The sequence below is a fragment of the Sipha flava genome, unplaced genomic scaffold (genome assembly GCF_003268045.1).
Source record: "Sipha flava isolate LNK unplaced genomic scaffold, YSA_version1 177_pilon_pilon, whole genome shotgun sequence".
NCBI classification, from domain to species: Eukaryota; Metazoa; Arthropoda; class Insecta; order Hemiptera; family Aphididae; genus Sipha; species Sipha flava.
Window position 1 is genome coordinate 602,589 of NW_020272091.1, and position 24,144 is coordinate 626,732.

The 24,144-nt window shown below is 29.3% G+C and overlaps 1 protein-coding gene across 5 annotated transcripts in view; it reads right to left on the minus strand.

Annotated features, from left to right (window-relative positions):
• LOC112680514 (transcriptional enhancer factor TEF-1) overlaps nt 1-24,144 on the minus strand; it is a 65,613-nt gene that overhangs the window by 7,209 nt on the left and 34,260 nt on the right. For all 5 annotated transcript variants that reach the window (XM_025550615.1, XM_025550613.1, XM_025550616.1 and 2 more), the window contains one exon: nt 9,249-9,554. In XM_025550615.1, coding sequence (XP_025406400.1) covers nt 9,249-9,554 — 306 coding nt within the window. The remainder of the gene's footprint in view (nt 1-9,248; nt 9,555-24,144) is intronic.

The window sequence follows — 24,144 nt, forward strand, 5'->3', positions numbered from 1 at the left end:
CGAAAAAATACTATAAATAATAAATAGGTAGTGTATTTATATTATGTAGTAAAACATGAGTGCATATTTATTTCGTTCGATGACGACATACTTGAGTTCTTTTACCTACACACACGGCGTTACGAAGAGTACAAATTATCTAATCAAAAATATTATATTTTGACAATAAGGATAGATGTGAGTCAAAAAGAAAACACTCCGTTCACAAAATGAAAAACAAGACAATATGTATTCTTATCTATCATAGGATATATTTTCATTTGAATACCGTACCGATTTGTAAGGATAAACGCGAGAGTTAATTGTGTTAATTCTAAGTTTAAAGGAATCGATATTATGGTATTTATATAATATTATACTATGTGTGTATTAAATAAATAAAATAAGTATATAAAAAAAAAACAAGAAACCGATAGTAGGTAAATTGTTTCTAAGCGAGCGCGACCACAACAAACTCATAACCTAATAAAATTATTATGCTAATGTAAACATAACTGAACGTAAAGTTGAAAAATGCGGATCGGTAGTATTAATTAATATAATATGTATAATATTCCTAAATGCAAAGAAATACGAGACGCATGTACGTAGAATCGTCGTGTGACCGACTAATCGTAATATGAATACATTATTTTAATGAGAGATCATTAAAATCGGTTATTTTTAATAGATTACAATTTCGACGGAAAAAATGTGTACTACCAGCGATTAATTGTATATATTTTTTAATCGAAATCGAGGAATTAAACAGCTCATTATTATTATATTACTACACGATATATTAAAGTGTATAACAAAGAGTATAAACAGCATATATGTGTATACACGTTAATTGAAATGTTTGACCTTATAATAATAATAATAATAATTATAATAATAGCAATAATAATAATTGATATAATTTAAATCGATTGAACCATTCACATGTTTCGTTTTCTCCATTGTAATATATGTGATGTTTTCAAGCAACGCGTAGTGTACATTGAAAGCTATAATAGATTTTACATTTTATACCTGCACAGGAATCGTATACCAATAGAAAGTCATCATCACAAAACAAAACCATTAATTACTCTTATAGACAACAATATTAAAAATTAACTATCTACATACGTACATTAACATATTTTACGTTGCGTTAATAGGTTTAATCTGTAAGTAAAAATAATATTAAAGGTACGACACAACATTATTGTGCGCTCACGTACCTAAGTTAACATAAATATATTATATATATATTATAACACAAATATATAACAACGCATTCGAGAGTGTTTAATTATTATGGTTCGTTTAATTATTATTAGGAAATAAAATATAATCGTGTAGTGTTTGATGTATACACTCTTTCGAATTTTGTATAACAAAACAATGACATGCCGATTATTATATTGCTTTATCGGGTTTATTAGACGTTTAAAAATCACACTACGTGTAAATATAACTATATAATATATATTATTTAGTGTACACGTTACACATAATATTCTCTATCTACAATGTTTCGTCATCGACGAATTCGCGATTTCTGTTTTCGTTACGATTTGGTCTCACAAAACGTGTGTAGAAACATCGTATTACACATGCACGCATAGATAAGAAGTTTTTATTATTATTATTATTGAGACGGTCTGCTTAACAAAGCAAATGCACGGATTTTGAATTGAGGTGCATAGTTTTAAACTAAAACAGTCTCATAACACACATACAAAATCATGTGTAAAAAAATTAAATAAATATATACAAACAGAGACTTAATTGTGCATTTATTTTTATCGTTTCGGGGTGAGAGGTGTAATGAAACAGTATTACCATAAATGTTATAGTCGTCAATGAAAGGATAAAACATAATAACGTAAACAATTTCTAAAGAGAACGCCATTCCTTAAGTACAAACAAGATATGGCGAGCTACAACGCAAACAATATTACAAGAAGAAAACTAATAAATGCTGTATTATGTATACAAACGTGAAAAAAATAAAATGAAATCTATGTCTTCAAAGAAACAATTATTTAGCCGTGAAGGTATTACCTATATAGACCTGTATGTATATAAAATGGAGTGCCTTCTTTAAATCTATATTTATATGATGTGTATGTGGTTTATACCAATCGAAATGATTATTCGCTATTTCTGTGAAAGATTTAATGACGAAGGTCGATGGAAGCAAAGGAATAACTCACGCCCACTTATTTGTATGTTAATACCTAGGGGAGATCGTTATATATCCTTCCCCAACACAAATCTTACTACTCACACCCTTGTGCACAAGCAAAGTGAACAAATTATTTATATTTAAAATTTGTTTTCTATAAAACCAAATATACCCAAAACATGGTCTAAACGCACGGCCACGACACAATGACCAATATTTCAGAGGATTTTAGCCGATACCAAAAATGTACGCATACAACAGTAGTTATTATTTATTTATTTATTTATTAATAGTTAGTACTTACTAAATTATTATTATCGCATGACATTAAAGGATGGTTTAGGTGAGAATTAAAACAATAATAAAATATAAAAAGTAGTTTCAATTCGCTACAACAATGATAAAGGAGATCAAAAACTTTGACAACTAAGTTAATATAACACTACGATTTTGTGGTAACACTAACCGCGCACCCCGCAAACTTATCATGATTTCGAACGGAAGGAAAACTAAAATCATACACAACATTGCGGTACGCGCGTACGATGACATCTCTGTACAGCCCAATTATTATCACGAGCACTCGACACACATGATTTATTATTATTTTCCTATTAAATATGTCACCGAGCAACAGTGAAACCATCGTCGCGTATGTGCGGCGACATATCACTGCACAAGAATACGGCGGTTTATCGCAACCAATAAGCGCGAATGACATTAGATTATAATTTGCATACACTATAGGCTGCGGTGACACGTGACATGGAAAAAGATCCCCTAGAAACAAATACGAGAGCAGGAGGAGGAGGAGGAAACCAATAAGATTGGATGGTAATAAAATGTGAAAAAAGTACGAATTAGGTCAGAGAAAAAAAAAATTAAAAAAATTCTATTCGCGCCATAGTACATTGTAATACGCAACGATATTCTCGAGAATGAGCTTACGTACATGCACGAACGCGCGGCATTTGATGTTCTGTTGCATTCGGACAACGTTTCGTGCGATTAAAAACAACGTTTATCGACGTACGCACGTTTAGTGCGTGGAGCATATACACAACACACACGCGCGCGCTTGTTTGTCCGCGTGTATAATACAGTCACGGTCGCTTCTACATACACAGACGGAGTTGACACGTCGTGCACACGCACGCACGCGCACACCGCTCGCAATACGTATTATGTAACTTTGTCAGCCGTTTAAAAAAAAAAAAACACGTTTGAACGCGCGTGTGAGCGCTGCAGTTCTCGAGTAGCCGCGTGGTACACGATCGTCATCATCATCATCGATGTATGTAATAATCATCGTTCGGAAGAGGTGAACGTTCTCTTCTACGTTCGCGCCCGTCCGTCCGCCGTCTGTCCATCCGAGTTCGTACGCATTATGATGTATTACGTTTCCCCCTCTTCCCGTCATTGTAGAGCGCCTACGATGGGAAGAGGTGGACACTCTTTATCATGCATACGCACATGAATACGCGTGCTGCAATATAATATTCCTTTCGTGATCATCAACGCGCATCGGTTCCTTTTTTTAAACGTTTGCACCCCACCCCCAAAGAATCCTAGTCGTTCGGCATTTGCCGAAACCTAGCCCGTAAGATTTAACAATAGGTGCGATATTACATCCGAGGGCACTTGTGTGTGTGGATCATTAGGTTATGACGGCCACGGTCACGCCTATTGCATCCCGTGCGTTTTATTTTCCTCTCGTTCCGATTAATTAAAATAAAATACAAATGCAATGATCAAATCCGACCACGTTCAGCTCACCGCCGTCGTTTTTATCAAAATTTCATTATCAAACGCTATTGACCAGAGAAGGGCACCACCACTATGTCATCGAAATTTATTTAGCGAAAATGTTTAAGTATTACGTGTAAATACAAGTAATTAATTAACTGCCTCATGTATGGTGGTCGGTGAAGGTAACTTCGGGCCCGACTGCTTTCTGATTTCCTTTAATATTATACGCAAATAAATGTTATATATATACTCGTATATATACCTATACATTACATGTTGACAATAAGTACACACAAATATCATATACATGTACAACAATATCGTACGGTTGAAAAGTGCACGTGCGCATTTGTATACGACAGATTCGACAGATTATCCATATCACCACGATAGTTAACATCAGCAATAACTGTAGCGGTAAGAATAGAATTTCTTGGGATTTCTTATTGACTTTTATTTTCCCGACATTTTTTAATACACTTCAAAGGTCAATCGAGCATACAGGGTCGTTAGATAGGAAACGTCTTGGGGTTAGGACGAAACACAAGCATTATAAATGTCGGATTTTACTCGCGTTTTCAATTAATTTATTTCAAATGGAACGAATAAATTGATTAGTAACCGCCGCCACAGTTTACATTTCTGAGATGTATTTAACAGCCGTGTGTTAATTTTCAAGACTGTGACTAGCAATAATGCTATAATATATTCATATATTAATAATAACTAATCTCACCACTGCAATCAACCTAACGAGGTTAGGCCCAAAATCATAGTTGCAAAATAAAATATCTTAATTTCAATATTTTGGTGTCTGAAAATTGTCCAACATTTTTTTCCCCAATAGAAGGTTCATAAATAACATTAAAAGTTTTAAAAACTTATTGAAACCAAAGAAAATAAATAAAATGGATTATTAAAGACCCTTCATGAAAGGTGTTAAATAAATTAAATGCATGTATTATATTTAAATGTATACTATAAAATACGAGTTTAAAAAGCTATAAAAACGCCAAAAGGTGTAATCCACATACATTTTCACCAAGGAAATTTCTTTCGTGTAAATATTCAAGTATTAAGGTGGTTTGCTTCGGTGACATCGAAATATATATTGTTTATTAAAATGGCACCTTAATAACACATAATAATAAAATAAAATAAAACATTCGAAACAATCATATTGCAAAATATTTTTGCAGTTAAAAGAAACTTAAAATGAAAAATGAGAGCCCAAAGAGCTTTGGAGATCTTATTACATGTATGATGCAACCAACAACAAATATGTTTGTTTTCTAAACCGACATAGGTATTTTAATCAAGAGGAAGTACTATAATATTTTTTCTTGGATTTTTAATATGAAAAATGCAAACTCAACATGTCACAATCCTCTACGAAAAAAAAAAGGTTTTCAAGTCCATGTTTTTGACTTTGCTTTTATATTATTGTTCAGTGTGTATTGACTTGTCAATAATAGGAAGTTTGAATTATTTAAAACTCAGTAACTGTGAGACGGTAAGAATTTATCAAATGAAACTTTTAACTATTATATTATAACGCAATGCAATGGAAAAAGTTTATTGTTGAATTACATTCTAAAAATCTAATGTAATAATAGTTTAACATACTTTTTTTTAGCTTAACGAAATAATTCAATTACGCAAAACAAAAAAAAAAAAAGTCGATTGTTCTCCAATGAAAATACCTATATGAATTTATTAACCTAGTTAATGATACATATAAATATCGATATGGATATGAATTATACAATTTTAAATACATTTTAACGTATACTAAGTATATAACGATATCAAAATTTAACTATTCAAGCACTATTTAACCCTGAGTGCGTTAATCTGCTACTTGTTAAAAACATGAGTTTTTAACATTATATCGAGAAGTGAAATAAATATGTAAATCTAAGAGCTACCATAAATTAAAACTATTATAAACGGATAATTTAAAATGTAAACGGAATGAAAACGCACACGACTGTGTTAATAGATTTAATAAAGGACAAAATTATTTGAGAAATTTAAAATTATATTATCTTAGAAATTAGAAAAATATGTCAATAGTTTTCTTACACTTTCAACTGGACAATACATTTGGATTTGTTCGAGATGTATTATAAAATAGATAGGTATGTATATATTATTAATTAAAAATCTCAGGTAAAATATATACAATTAAAATAAAACCGATTTTTTTTTTTTTTAGGTGTTTACTATGTATTGCTAATGTATTATATTATGAAATAAGTTTGAGTGCAATTAAATTATATAAAATAAAAAAAATAAAATTCATGTTATTTCTTGGTGTTATAGGCAAAAGATTTACTGTAGACTCAGTCCAAGAGAAACATAAATAAAAAATATCCTATAAAAATGTACATAGCTTTGTGAGTCGAATAATGTTAAATTGTCGTTAGACGACCAAATAAATAGTGAAAATTTGCAATTGTTGAAGGCGCGAATAACGAGTACAAGTAACAGCAATCAAGTCATATACAAGGAGATATAACCTAGGCTTTTATTTTGAGGCACACATAAAAGGTTAAGAGTGCTTTGACGAAGAAGTTAAAGGCGATATATAGCACGTAGGGCAAAAGCTGCATGGGTGTGGCGGCGGTGGCGGCGGCGGTAAAGAGAGCAGAAAATCGCTAGGACTACGTTGTGCTTTCCGCACGTCATATATGCTAGAATATATATACATATACATATACATATACATATACATATACATATATATATATATATATATAGACCGAGGAAAAAGAGGCGGAGGAAGATTACGTGTTAATGGCGCGGGGAAGGGTAGGTAAGAGGACTCGACCGAGATGGCCTCTTATGTCTTTCTTTCCTCCCTTATTATACTCTAGGCACGCAGAGCACTGTCGGAGTCAAGGGTGAATTATAGCAGCACCCCCGACGAGTGTGTATATACACTAATTGCACATTCTTGGCATAGTTCGTCCATCGTCTCTTCCACTACTCCCTTACACCCTTACCCTATCCCCTTTCTCTTTCACTAAGCACACACATACATTCGCGCACAGGCGTATATACATATATCTTATTCTGTCTACTCCTCTTGTCGCCCTTTCACAGCTCCCTTCATCGTCCCCTCGTAACATACAACCTCCGATCATCACCATCGACTGCCGCAAAACAACCCCTTTGACCCGCATCCTAACCACCTCACCACCACCCCTACAGTCATTTGCCCATATAAATCGGAACCCTGCGTCAAGGGATGAAAACGCTTCTCCACCACTTCAATACGCACCAAAAACTGGGTTCGTCTATTTCCTTTACAAAACCTTGCACTGCCAAAATATTATCACAAAAATTATATTTATTGCAACTTGTTTATTATAATAAACCATGCTAAAATGTCTAATATGTGTATAATAAAATACTTTTCACGGTATTGAACATTTATCAATGACGAAAACTTTTTTTGTTTTTCGGCGAAATGGAAGGCGGGTTTTACAGATTATTTAGTTAATATGAATATACTCGTAGAGGTTTATATATAAAAAAAATATTGTATTTTATAATTTTGAAAATTAAAAAGAAATATTTTTCAAACTCTCACGGTAATTTATAATATTGTACCTATTTGATTTTTTTTTTTTTTGAACTAGATATTATCTATTATCTGGAATTAAAATTACTCTATAATATTAAATATATACTCCCTATGTATATAAAATGAATTAAATTCTATTATACGAAAAGACATTTTGTGAAATACTGAAAATAACAAATGCTCTGTAGTTCTTTTTTTTTATCGTTAAATATTCATATGCAAAAATATATAATTTATGCTATATTTAACTTTGACGTTATTTTAATTATTAATTTTAACCAATTTCTTAATTCTTTCTATGTGGTATTTTAGTTACCACAAAAAGACGTAAAAACTATTAAATCCCCTTTATATAAGTAATTTTATTATCCAATGAATATCTAAGCTAAACTTTAGATCACCCCTCATACACGTGACCCTTTTATTTTATACACAAACATCTGCTCATCCCTCTTATTTCATGCCATTATTTTTATTATTATAATTTTTTAGTATCAGTTTACGATTCCCTATAGTAAAAATGTAGGTAGGTAAGTAGGTATATACTGAAATCACTGATAGAAGAACCACACCAACACTCGATGAACAAGTAAAACTGCCAAATATTACGTAAAGAATTGTTATAGACGTGAGAGGGTGAAGAGATAACAATAAAAACTTCGTCTTTTATAGTGCCTTGAATCGCAAAAGTATTTACAGCTCCAAGTTTTCGGCGAGATAAGTTTTTGAGTAAAATGCGGTCGAAAGACAAAAAGGGTCACTTTCGGTAGCGAGACGATGGAAGACAAAAGCTTTCAAAAGTCGGTTTAGAGCAGACAAAAATTATATACATTATATATATTTTATATATAATGTATGTGAGCGCGCAAAACAGCAATAAATTCATGAGGGTCCGACACAAGAAAAAGTTAAGGAAAAAGAGAAATAAATTAATAATAACAGGTGTGCTGCACAATGGAGAGCGTGCTATAAAAATGCTTGGCAACTTTTAGTCTTTTAAACATTTAAAATTCTATTATATACACGGAACAAAAGTATTATTATTATATGACACATTATCAGTATGTACTTATATAAATATATTTATTTTTTACCTAAATGTCGACGAAAAAAGTACACTTGTATACCTATTTTTTTTTTATAGCACTATAAAATAAATTTATAGTAAGTTAAGATAAAAATCTATATCGAACAAATAATTTGTGTATATAAACAACAAAGACTTATTATTATTAGGTAACCCTTTATCAAAAAACATCATATTTCGTTAGTTTTAAAATAATATTTCCAAGTTTCGATGTAATCTGAACGTAGTTATATAAAAATACGATTAATCTTAAAAGGGAGAGAGAAAAAATTCGACGAAATCAAAAATTATATTATGGAAAAATACACCACTTTTATGAATATAATATTTAAGTGCATAAAAATATTCCCAACGATATAACGAACATTCTAAATACCATTTTCGATCAAATATTCAACGACATGAAATAAAAAAATACTATGTAATGTACGTGATAATAATGAGAAGTAATAAGGCGACAAGAAGAGGACAAAGGACTAACAATTCACATTTAAAAAATAAAAATAAATTGTTTAAAAAATTATTATATCGCAAAACACGATAATTCGTGCAAAGTGCAGCAAACATATGTAAGATATACACAAGCAAAATCTAAACGAGTCATTGGGTTCTTTATTATTAATACTACTTAAATTATATGATGCGTCGCCGCAATGACTTACCGTACATTTTACCCTCATCTGAAAGTATTATCTTGCGGCGCCCACAGGGCGGGTATATGGCCAGTGCTTCCTGGAAGCTTTGCTCAATGTCCGGGCTCCAAACGCCTTCCGCGTCCGCCGCCGATAGCTCCTTGTCGTCATCGCAATCGTCCACGTCCAAGCTTAGGTTGCTGCCCGCGTTCACGCCCGCGGCGCTGCGCATACCGTTACCACCGCCATCAGGACCGTCCGGATTACCACCGGCCGTTCCCCCGCCGGGCGTCCAAGGCGACGACACCGTACTACAGCTCGACACCACTGCAAAACCTGTAAAGAAAAAATAAAAATAAAATGCGAATTCAAAATCAAATCGCAGCCAGCATGTGGAGTACGAGAATGAGAATTTGCGTGTACCAGCTACATTACACAACATATTATATTGTAATAATGTAAATATAGGTAAACACGAACAAACTATCGGGTAAAACATAGGCAGAACTGATAAAATGCATTTATTCGTTAAAGTTCTGCAATTTACGCACGTAAACACTATAAAAATTAACATACAAGACCTTGTTTTATAACACGTTGTATACTTCAGCATTCATATATATGTTTTCGAACGTAACAGCAAAACCAAACAAATGAGTATATTCTATAAATGTGATTTATTTATTACCGAGAAAAAAACTTTAAAATAAAAAATTACCGTTAAATATATTATGTATGCAAAATAGTTCAATTGATATTTAGACTTGATGATTGTCATCAGCGAATAAATACGAAAAATCGTCGACACGTCTTATTTATACAAACAAGTGTCAATTTTTTTTTTGTGTATTCATAAATGTAAATATCATGTTTATTTAAGTCCATTGCCATTTCGAAGTAAAATTGGAAATCAAAATTAAACCACTTTGTGTGAGATCTTTTGTGTAAATAGAACATTAAAAGGCTTTATATTTGTATTATTTATCCACTAATTATTAGTAATTTTTTTAATTGTTATTGTGTGTAAACGCTATAGTCTAGTTAAGAATAATAATCACAAAAATAATAATAAAAACAACTTGACCCATATGATGGTGAGAGTTCATGTATGCATCGTTTGTTTAAAACATAAAACCATAACGTTTTCAAAAGGAACATACGTATAGAACGGTAAACAGATTGATATTGTACTTAAATAATTACGTTATAATTTATGAGTTTTTACACAGTCAATACATTTTATTAAAATTAAAATACTATTTTGTCACAGGAGCTATAATATTCATTTTGATAGTTGAGAATGACACACCCAACTAAAAAGTAAATTATATAAAACAAAAATATCTTTTATAGACAACGAATAATTTTATTTAATTAATTTTATAATTTACAAACGTAAATAAATAATTTGAAATAAGTCACTTAAATTTAATAACGCATTATTATAATTGTAATGTAATTTGGTGATGAAAAAATATCAAAAATTAAGAAGCCAAAACTAACCAAATAGTTATTAGAAGCGTAGGTATTGAATTGATTTATATTGTAAGTTTTACGATAGATAAAACATTTTAATACATACAGGTATATAGTATATAGTATATTATATACGCACATAATCTAAATATAAATAAAAACTAAAAAAAAAAAAGTTAAAATCCTTGTATTCACTATTCTAAAATAGATTCAATATTACTAATACTATCATATATGTTATACAATACGTACAGTTTTGTCATCACCTTCAATAATCTGTTATTGCTTTAGTCTGTCAAAATATTTGAATAGACCATGGCAACTAATTAACGATTCACATCGAAATAATTTCTTTTGAACATTATTATACTTTAATATTATTACATTTTGATAAAATACATGCATCGGGTTTTGAATCAGCGTAATTGGTTGGTTGCCATTACTATTCATGAACTCACGACCGCATTGTTATGAATTTTAGTGCAATTTTTATAACAAATTATGTAATGTTATTTTAGTAATGAGTTAAACAGATAACATATTACATATATAAATATATAAATACCTATCTTAAGTGCAATAATATTTGTTAGGCTCATATATTTTAGCGATTAAATTTCTAAAGAACAATATTATTTACAAAATTACGTGCAATGTATACTCGTATATTGCGAACGACTGTACAATCTGATAGGAAACCTACAAAAATTAAAATTAAACGACTCCTATGTACCATTAATATAGTTTAATATGTGAAGTTTCTATACTGCACAAATATGTTAGTTAATTCAAATTGAGATTTTATAAATCTGATATTAAAGTTTTCTAACCGTAGAAATCGGGATAGTCGAATTGCCTACAAATAAATGGTCGAATTGCACTTGGATTGAAAAAAGGTAATGGTCGGACTGCACTCCAGTAAAAATCAGGTAGTGGTCGAACTGCACTCGTTCAAAAAAAGAGTTATGTTGGAAAACCCTCTAAAAATATTATGAATCTTTCTGATGAAGAACGCTACAGCGTACTTATTTAATAGCATTATATATTAGTTCGTGCCATTAAGAAAACGCAGATATAATATTATATAATAATAACATACATACTCAGAAGCGTATTATCAAGGTAGAATTTTTGAATACAGTAAGTCATTACTACCAAAAATGATCGAAGTGACAAAAAAAAAATTATAGTAATGACAATAATTAAATTTGACGATTAAAAAAAAAAAATGTATATCTAATAATAATAATAATATATATAATATAATATAATATAATGTACAATCTAACAATTATAATGTAAATATATATAATTAACATAATGTCATGTATAAAACAATAATTTTTAACCACGCTAATGATAACTAAATGATAATAAATGCAACTAAATAAAATAAATCTAACACCTTCAAATGTATGATAATTTTATTAAAATACTTTTTTGAACCCAAGTGCAGTTCGACCACTACCTGCTTTTTATCCGAGTGCAGTTCGACCATTACCTTTTTTAAACCCAAATGCAATTCGACTAAAATAAGTGCAATTCGACCGTACCCGTAGAAATTATCTACAAATAAATTATATAATAAAGAGAATTTGATTTTTACTAGGGCTCGAAAGTTATAGGATCTAAATAGGCGTAATATGTGCAAAAAATTGTTGAATATGCATGAAAAAATGTTATACTTATATACAAAAAAAAAAATGTATTAAATATGCAAAATAGTATTACTAGATTGATTTATTGATAAATATTTTAGTTGAATTCAAAATTGTTTGACTGATTTTAATGAATTGCAATTTTTTTTAAATTAAAAATAAAAATATAAAGTGTTATTTGACAGATTATAGATACTTGTATTTATTTAACTCAATAAACGTATAAATTATTGTAATTTTCATATTTATAATGTATAGCATTGAACATATCAAACGAACGACGATTGTCTGTAAGTATATTTTTCTAGCGCGAAAAGCCTCTTTCAAAATTTGATTATTATTATTTTTCGTTATGGGTGTATATTTAAAGTGCGCCAAGTCATTCCCATTTAAGTTTTCTGGTAATCCTCCCATTTATGTTGCTAAAAAACCAGTTAAAATGCTTGTATTTTTCTTAAATCTTAAATTTTTTTAAAACCATGAGTTTTTTCCAAAATATTTTTAAATTTTTCTTCGATTACAATGCCTCGTTAATAATGTGCTCTACCTTATTTCCACGGATTTTACTGTTGCTATTCATCCATGTACTTAACCGAAGTTTTTGTGTTTCAAGTTGTGTTATTGTTGCCAGCAAAAAATCATAATTTGCATAAATGAAAGCTAAGTTCATTTTCACAGAATGTTCACTTACAATAATTTAGGTTTCTCTAACTGAAACCGCATTGCTTGAATTTAGAAGTAATACAATTTTGTATAATTTTTAACGTAGATGGTAGTATGAAGCTGATTATGTCTATATAACGTGTTGGTATGGGCTCCGGTGGAAGTGGAATTCCAGGAGCTTCATTTTTAAATTATATAGTACTAAGCGAAGCTTTTAAAAATTTTTGTTTTACCCTCAATAATAATTTATCTACCGTTGGGACTACGTATTTTTTATTACCACGTATTTCTTGTGCTATTCTATAGATTCCGTGAGCCAAACGTCCGTCTTGAGTATAATGCTTTAATAATTGTACTAGCTTTTTTCATATACGGAGCCACATCTCTTATAAATAGATATATGTCATCATGTTGGATTTCATCTTCTTACTAATGAAACACATTGATGCATCAAATATAAGAATTTTAGATGTCATCAAATATATGTCACCAAGTTTATCAAACAATTATGTTCCAACAATTATGACAATCAATTTCAAATTTCAAATTTCCAACAATAAATCTACCTTCGACGTATATACTTTCATCTATTAATACCCTAATTTTATTCTTAGCTACGTGTTTTCTAATTTTATCGATTGTTTCTTCGTAAAATTCAATTAAATACATTTTTCTCCTAGTAGTTTCACATGGAATATCTGTATGGTTATATTTTATTAAGTATGACCCAAATTCAGTATTCATAATTTTATTAAAAGAAATATTAGCACGCATTATTGATTTGCATAAATCCATTGAAAGTACACACTTTTTGCAGGTATGCATTTGAAAAAAAAAAAACTACTGTGTAGTTGTCATTTTCATCCGATTTGATGATGATTTAACAACAATTCATGTTTATTTGTTTTTAGATGCTAAATAATTTAACAGATCTTATAAAATAGAATAAACTTCGATACCATAAACATAACATAACGTAAACGAGTTTTGTGCAAGATAATATTATTTAGTGTTGGTGCATTAAAGATTAAATACATTCCGTTAAATTAATAGTCGATATGGTTAATGTAAGGTATGGTGACTGTAAGTACATCAAATAATCGAAGATAAAATAATAAAATCACAGGTATTAGAAGAAAACATCAATTTTTTTTAGAAAATAATTTAATTAGTATAAAATTACAAGAAAAATGAAGAATATACACGTTTTCAAAAATAACAAAATATTCTAAAATATGCTTTTTTATTTTTTGTATTTAAACTCATCATTGTAATGGCTTACAAAATGGCTAACAAAATGGCTTTTTAGCTTGATATATTCAACACCTTCCATGTCTTAATTATTACTAAACACCTTATCATCTTATATAATAAAACTTAAAAACGAACGCATACATTTATTATTAAACATTTATTCAATTTAGTTTCGTAATTATTATAAAAAAAAAATAACACAAAAGAAACAAATAAATATTGACAAATTTTTTCATTACTTTTTATTTGGGTATGAAAATTTAAGTAAATAGAAACATTGCCTTCAACATAATTATCGGCGAATTTTTCAGTTTTGAAAATATTAACTTTTAAGATATGTTAAATCATCGTTTACATTTGGATTTTTTCCTAAATCGTGAGGTACTTCTTATTTAGAATATGCGTTTTTTAATTAAAAAATTTAAACAATCACAAAAAAAAAAAAAATGTAAAACAATAAAAAAAAAAATTAGATTTTATCAATAATCAAAATCAGTTTACAATGTCAACAATGTCAATTGTTTTGAAATGAGAAAGATAAGGATCCCCTGATAATATTCAAAATTATACCTAAAGCTAATTAAACATCTATATCTTGACTTTATATGAGAGACTTATATTCATATTGGAGAAAAGTTTTGAGAAGTATTTGTGGAATAGTTTGTAACAATGTATTACAAAATATAATATGCAGTTTTTGAGGGAAAAATTTTTAGAAAGTATGATAGATAGATAGTATGCATCATAAAACAATCTCAATTCTCATACACTCCAAAATCCTAAAACTAAGATATAAAATATATTCACGGATAATAATTGAAATGTAGTTTATACCACTACTATGCACTAAATGTATGCGAAAGGTAAAAAATTGTTCCAAAAACAGTACGGAACAAAAATTCTTAATTTCAGATGCCGTCTATATATGAAAATTAGAATTCCAAAACATCGAAGGCGTGAAAATATGTAATGATTTTTATAGCATGCTTTTAAAGCAGCGTAATCATGTTGATAATGCAACAAAAAATTATTGTTTTATAGCAAATTGGGAAATTCCCATGTGATTAAAAAAAAAATCTCTTAAGGAAATCAAAAAACACTGCTAACTCTGAATCATAGGGAAACCCAAAATCTTACTTTATCTAACCTATTTTTTTAGTAAAAAACTTCAACGCTAATAATATGCGAAGCGTTGTATGAATGTGTGACAAGAGCCGATAAGCCGCGTGGACATAAAAAAAAATCATTATATGGCATTGGCGAAATTCGTGTACGTATACGTGTAATATATCGTGTCACAGTTATTTTTTGTTGTCGCATTTTACTTGAAAGCCATTTCGTTAAAATACAATTATTTTTATTGATATCAAACACTATCATCGTAGCCTGAATAAAGAATAAATGACGAAACAATTTGCCATCGTTACTACCCTACCGTTCTACTATACATGCCATCCCTCATGCATGTACATAAATATAAAGCAACATTGCACATTATTATTTGTTCACAATCAATCGGGCGCCAACGAAATGGCTGGTTTTTAACTTGTTTTTTGTTTACACCGGTCGGCAAGATAAAAAAAATTGACGCTATTTATATGTTATAGGTTTCTATTTAGTGTATTATATAAATGTATTTATATTATGATTGTTACTTTTATTATTATTATACGTCGGGGATAGTTTCGTAAGTAGACTAGAAAGATCCAAGGTTGTCGTCAATCGCATTTTGCTTTCACCTACATGCCATACATTTTCAAGGTCCTCCTAGATAGTACAACTACATTACCATGACCACCACCACTACCACACAACAACAGTAGCTAAGTGGCCTATGTTCATTATTATTATGATTCGAACAACTCCATCCTAACCCTTTCTTTGAACAATCTCCTAAAAACGTTATTATTATCATATTGTACTGGATGTTTATGCAGTAGTCCAATCACCTGCAGTAGCAGTATTACGGAATACTACATCGTTAAATGATGTAGGGCTATTACGCGTGCTAAGACAAACAATAAAAAAAAATTATACAAGACAATATGTGCAATTATTTTTTTCACTTTATTCTACGTTCGTTATACAATAGCTTGATGATAATTAATCAAGCAGATTTACAACGTTATCATTTATATAGGACAGAAATAATTACACATACAAATTGTCATGTGCGCGTGGGTGCGAGATGGGGGGGGGGGGGGGGTTTCGATGTCATCGTAAAACACCGACGTTGCAGCTTTTTGTGCGTCTACTACCATCGTAATAACACAATACTATAATGCGTACAGTTAACGACAGGCGATTTTAGAGGGACATAATAATATTATATCCATAAGAGGGGACATAGCGGAACTATCGAAACGCAATATATAATTAATATTTCGCATAAATAGCAGCAGCAGTAGTAGTAGTGGGAGATCACAAATTTAACTCAACAATGTATATATGTAAATATATAATACACGAGGTAATCGAGGGATACACGCGCGCGCACTCACACATAATCACATATAAAATTAGAGACAAAAAATACGATTGTAATAATAGTCGTCAAACTAGGATGCGCGGAGCAACAGCAGAGCAAAGCAGTTTACAGAGCTTCAGTGGTTATGGAAGGAGACTTTCGGCGGTAATAACCGCCACCGATCGTATACCCTTACAACAGATTTTGCACACCACGAACACATAGTATTTTACAACAATGTATATGTATATACAAAGCGTTGGAGGCGGTGATGGTAATAATAATTATTATCGTGTTATAAACTATATACAAACACACAATCGATCGGTTAAGTACACATGCATGCATGCATGCATGCATGCATGCGACTATGATGACTATACAAGACCCGCGGAGGAGACAAAGAGAGAGAAAGGATATTCTGTTCACGTGTGTTGTGAGGGTGTGTTAGTAGGTGTACGTATGTGTGTGTTATGAATTAAACGCTATATACACCGTACGTAACGGCCGCCGCTAGCCTGTGGAATTTATGGACATATTCGGGTTCACGGAATTCACCAGTTTCCAAGGGGTTTAATGACACGCGAGCAAACACACATACAATAGGTATATAATATACGCATGGTGTTGGAGAGTCATACAGGATGTACAGGGAGGAGAAGGTACAAATAATCCATAATTTACACAGGTTATTGTTTTCATAGGGTCCGCTGCTACACTATCAATGTACAAAAACTCGTGTTAATTAGTGCTATCGAATTTTTAAAAGTGCTCTGCAGAGAGTGTGTGTATACGAGCGAGCACGTTGTTTATTTTGACAGATTTTCTACCTCCCCACCCACGACATATACCATAAATATACCTTTGCAATAGTTGTCTTTTACAGCTCTATATCATCTCATCATTCACTCGAAAAATGCGCAGTTCACATTGTTTTCTGTTTTTGTTGTTAGTGAGAATGGCGTTTCTAGACTCTTTTATATGGAAGGAGGCGAACTGCATATAAGCATCCACTTTAATGCATTTTCCTAGTATGATATAAATAATAACAACAATTTGAAGAAAAAAAGGCCATGGGGAGGGGACTGCCCTATTCGTCTCTCCGAGGACGCCCAAGATGAGTGATCAAAATTCTATTGATTCAGAAATTGATGTAATATACGGTGTCTCAAAAAGAACGCAGGATTTAAATCTGCTATAAATTAAATTTATTTCTTTTAAAAAACAAGTTGAAATCAAATTGAGATCAAAATCAATTTTTCATGTTCATATTGTCTAAATAAAGTAGTCAAAGAAAATTACTGAGCTCAGTTACTGAGGTTACTGAGTTACTGAATACCTACTGTAGGTATTCTTATATAATTACAACTAGACGATGTAATTTGTTACACTTCAAGAAAAACAATCTCTCCATGCTGCGTGGAAGTTCCCGGACAGACTAATCTCGTTGTGTGGCCAAAACTACCCACCTCGATCTTACACCGTGTGATTTTTTCTTATAAGGATACACTAAGTCACGAGTTTACCAGAACAAAAATCGAAATGTCTTGGAACTTAAGCAAGAAATTCATCGTGTCTTCAACGAACTTGATGGGGAAATGTGTAATCCAGTGATGGTAAATTGTATGGAAAGAATAATCACCTATAGGGCTAATAGGAAGAGTCATATGCCAGATATTATTTTTCACTGTACAAACTTTAACTTCTCCTAAAGAAAATGATATATTTGTTATGTTTTTTTAAAAGAAATAAATTTAATTTATAGTAGATTTAAATTGTCTTTTTAAAACACCCTTTATATAAGACAGTACAGTGCAGTGGCGAACTCATAACATTTTCAGAGGCAAGTATATTTTGTCGATAAAAACTCACCCCTCAAAAAACTGAGAGGCTGCCGCCTCTCGATTACCCACATACCCACATCACCACGCCACTTGGACAGTACATACTAGTATGTAATTTTAGTAGTAATTTTTTATAAAATATAGACATAAAAACAATTGTTTTTGTTAATTCTTAACAAAAGTGAAGTTGTGACAATAAAGTGATCTTATAACGATGTTTTGACGTGGCAAGAGGAAATAATCAAGTGTATATTTTCACTCGATAATAAGGAAAACAGTGGTATAAGAAAATGTACAACACTTTATCAGAATAAATATAAATTTATAAAAATATTTAATATATGTAAAATAATAATTATATAAAATATACAAAAGTAGTATTTTTTAATGACTAAATAAATTTAAGTACGCAGCGGCTATGGTCACTTTTCCCGGCATTGTAATTGAATATATAATATTAAAAAAGGACATACGTTAATTGATATTATTTTATTTTTAATCTTATATTAAATTATTATTTATTAATGTTACCTTCGAATCCATGTATTAAACTAAGACTTACCTACTAATATTAATATTTACACTTATGTGGTTTGTTTATTCACATAACTTAGCAAATTTTTTTTCGAATGTATGTAATACATACTGTGGATAATAGTATATAAAACGACATTTTAAAATATTATATTACATGCCTTAGTAGTGATATTTTAAGTATGTCTTTTTTAAACTAATATTTGCTGACAGTATGTAATACTAATAATATTATTGCAATTGTTAACTGACATATTTCATACAATTATTAAATGCAGTCTTTTAAATATGCATAGTAATCAAATTAAATGATTTCCAAGGGTAATCTGTAGGACTGTAGAAGATAATTCTCAGAATATAAACAATACAAAGAATTTCGCAGTTCCGCACGGTATAAAATAAACGAAAAGTTCAATTAGTTTTCTGTTGAAATCAAGCTTAACTCGTAGAAATAATGTTTTTAATATTAAAAAACCAATATTAAATTTAACTATTTTACAACTGATAAGTATTTTTCATAGAAAAATATAGAATTATTTTTATTAAAATAAAATGATATGTAATTTTTAGCTATAGGTATACATAATATGCACATGTATATGTAATATATATATTATCAATAAAATATAATTTTATTAAAATATTATACATATATAGTTTAATTAAATAAATATAAAATGAGAGAAGTTTATATTTTTAAGTAAAAATTCAAGCCGAGTTTAAGAAAGCAGAAGAATATGGTTTTATTATAATTTTCTCCTTAGATAATTTTTATAGATTTCTTTAAAACTAAAAAGTTTTTTTTATAATTTACAAAACATATTTTTAAATAATAATCATAGTAATAATATACGACAGCCAATCTTAAATACTTTTGTATATTTATGTTGTACTACAATTGTTAATGGATTGATTTTATTTAAAAAATTTCTTAGAATATGTTAGAAAATAAACATTTAATAAAATGGATTTATCACAATAATATATATACTTTTATTTATAACAGATAACCATACATTTTTAATTAAACGATTCCTTCTTTTTAACAAAATCATGAAAACATTTTAGATATAACAATTTACTCTGTAGATTAATCAGATATGACAGTGTTAAATAACGTATTATATTGTATGAATAATACAGTACATTTTTTTTTAACTATAATCGAAAAATGTAGTCTAAATATTATAGCCTCTCAACAAAAAATCAACAGCCTCCCAATGAGAAATCAACATGGTGGCTAGTTTAAAAATAATGTTTGATAAAACTTGGCTGCCATCCCATTTGTACGTGCTGCGGTTAGAAGAAACTTTGAATAGAACATAACACTGGAGACGAGTCAAAATATACTTATATAACAAACGATTAGACTTTTTCTTTTGTTGTCGTCAGATTTATCCCACGCGATGTACACGCCTACAGAAACGACGATGGGGCAAATAAAAAAACACTATTATACTATCTAAGGGAAGCGAACCCTTCTCTTGTCCGGCACACCTACTCTATTGTTGTAGTGTCACGAAAACAAGAAGTAGAAAAGGAGATTTTCGACAAAAACTTGTACTGACCAATTGTACTAATGATAATTTCCATTTAATTGAACATTAATAATAAACGACCACTTATAAAGGATGTTAACGACCATATTAATGAATATACAGACCGTAAATGTATAAAGAAAATTATCACTATTTCTAAATGACCCGTTCAAGAGGACTGAGTACTGCTCAGTGAGCATATAATACAAGTAACATGACTATAAATAAAACTATGCTAGGGTGAAATATTATGATTTATAAAATGTACCAATTACAATTCATTATTATTTAATAGTTATGATTTATGACTAGGTACACTACTATAAGTACAATTGAAAATGAATTATAAAATCTCGAGACATATAAATGTCGAATTAAAATAATTTTATAACGATCCAAATATTATCTATAGTTGCGATTTTATTGAATTTGTATAAAGCCGATGATTTTTTAATTCGAAATCGATCGTACATTACACATATTATTACTCCAGGCTATGCATTAAATTATTTATTTATTTATATAAATACTAACTGTTTTGCTAATAGATAGGTAGGTATGTGTATCATTCTATTATAACGTTCAAAAATAAATGTCATTTAAATAATCATAGCGTACATTAAATATAAAACTTATTTATTAAGAATTACAACTATAAGGAAAACAATTTATTGTTAAATTAAAAATAATAATTTATAATTGATTCCTAAATTTATTTTTATTTTCGAAAAAGTGTAAAAATATAACACTTTTTAATTTAAGAAATAGTGACTACTATTTATTGTATTTGAAAGATCTTAAAAAAATGTTCAAACCATAAAAATAATGCATTCTGAAATTATTTGATATAGTTTTAATAAACCACAGAATACACAGCTCAAATAGTTAGAATATAAATTTTAAACTTTTAAAATTATAAAACTTTTAAATTGTTATACTTCGAATCTTGTTTATTACAAAAATTTTGCACATATTGCATATATATTGCTATAATTATCTAGACGTACAAAATGATGTTTAGTTTTATTGATTTTTTACATTTATACGTCATCCTACTACTACCTAAAGATACATGGTGTAATGAATAACAAATAATCCATAAAGTTATTCAAATATAAGTAGGCGTGTTGTGTACTTTATCTTGAATATATATTCAAAAACTACCGAAAGAAAAATTACACAGTGTAGCTAAAAATGATCATGTAAAACGTGATGACGCCATGAATGAACGACGAAGACGGCGAATGAAAATAGTTTTGGTGGAAAAGTCGTCACTCCGGGAGAATCGGAGCCAACGAGAACATGTGCCAAATTGTATAATTAACTTGACCAGCAGGAAGATAAAGCAGATCTATACATACAATGGAAATACGTGTCTTGAAGAGGCCTTCAGATTTTAAAATAATTGTTTCTGGCACTCAAAAAAAAAAGTGTGAATTAACAAAAAAAGTTTAAAATGAAAATGTATAAATACTGTGTTTAATTATTCAAACTATTAATCATTCGAAGATAACTTGAGGGACGTGCATTTTTAAAGTAAATGCTGAGTGAGAATATATATTGCTGAATATTAAACATAATACAATGTTATACATTATACAAATATTTTATAGAAAATTATTTATTTGTATTCATAATATAATGTTTGATACAATACACCACTTGTATTCTTGCAGTTATTTAACATGAGAAAACATAAACATATTTAGCCAATGTGTTCATAATTTTTATTTTATTTTACTTCAGAATATTGTAGAAACGGAAAGAGACAACAATAATTTGCTTTATATTACATTATAAAGGATATTGTGAATTTGTTAACTTTGAAAATAATTAATATAATCAAAAATCATAAATTAAATAGTAGCAAAGAACACTTGTGAAAATTTAAAATGTTAATTTTTAGTTGATTATCATGTCGGTTAAAATGATACATTTAATATATATACAAATTATACGAGTAGGATGTGATATTTTGTTACATGGCATATACAGAGATATTGAAAAATAACTATAAACAAAAAATAATACGATACAGGTGTAGAGGCTCGACAACGTTTTGAATGACAAAATCTCTTAACGATAGATTTCTCAGATGGTGCCAAGCATGGTAAGAAATCTTTAATTTCTCACGGGTCTTAAGTTCCTTGATTTGCAACCTAAATAATAATGGCTATTAATACCTAAATTCGTGGCTCTTTAGCGTCCTAATTTGCATATTACCACTTTAACGTCGTTCAAATTTATCAAAATCAGTGCATGCATAAAGACTTCTTTGAAATAATGCGTAATTTACATATTGTGTTGTATATACGATTACGCCCCGCGGAGAAACAGCTAAAGCTATATACGGTTTCTTGGATTCAAGTACTACCATCCTCTTACAAACCGTTATTACGTGTCTACAATACGATTCGACTGTTGGCAAGTAAATACATAAATTAAAGTTTGCAATAAGTAGAGTACATTATATTTGGATTATACGAAAAAAAGGGTATACATTATTGATTTTAATTTCTTGGATAAAAAATAACGATTTTCAATTAGGAAACTAAACTATTTAATATTAGAAATAATATTTTATAATGTGTGATATATTTTTAATCTTTTTAAACATATCTTCTATAAAACAATAAATCCATTAATACAGGAAAATAAAAAGATTTCTAATAGTATAAAATTGTAGAAAATACTCATACACAAACTATATATCTAATCTGAATTATTAAAAAAAAAAAAAAAACACCGAATAAAACGAATTTCAGTAGGAGATAATTATAAAAAAAATGTAAGCATTTGATTTTTAGTTTATTATACATGTATAATAAAATGTCCTTATATTATAATTTATTTTTGGATAAATTTGTACATATTTATATTTATAATTCGAGAAAAATTGTATTACAAATTATAATAAAAAACTGAGATGTAAGTAGCTCGACATACTCGTATATAATAGAAAGGAAAACTATATGATATTCGAACTTGCTATTGATATTGACCTACATATTATTTAACTGACATTTAATAAACAAAAAACAAACGTATTTATAAATATTACAAATAGAATTGCTTTTTAATACATAAAAATATATAATTTATAAACTACACAGATAAAACAAATGTATTATTGTTATTTTTATTTTTTCTATAAATAATAAATATACTCATTTTTCATAATTACAATAGCAGTCACACATCACTCTGTACAGTGTTTAAAAACAACCATACCGCAATGTCTTATACACTAGAAAAAGTACTTACATGATTTGTGTATACATACTATACATATAGGTTCGCAGATATATATAACTGTTCATTTCGTATCGTTCATCTATTCTTTTCTTTCATTTATTATATTAACTTAATGGAGATGAAGGTAATACTTGAATTTTTTTTAGAAATGTTCAACACAATGATATAGAACGGTTACTATAGCCGAGAGAACTTAGAAGTAAAACAGTACAAAATGCTAAACGTTTCATTTCGATT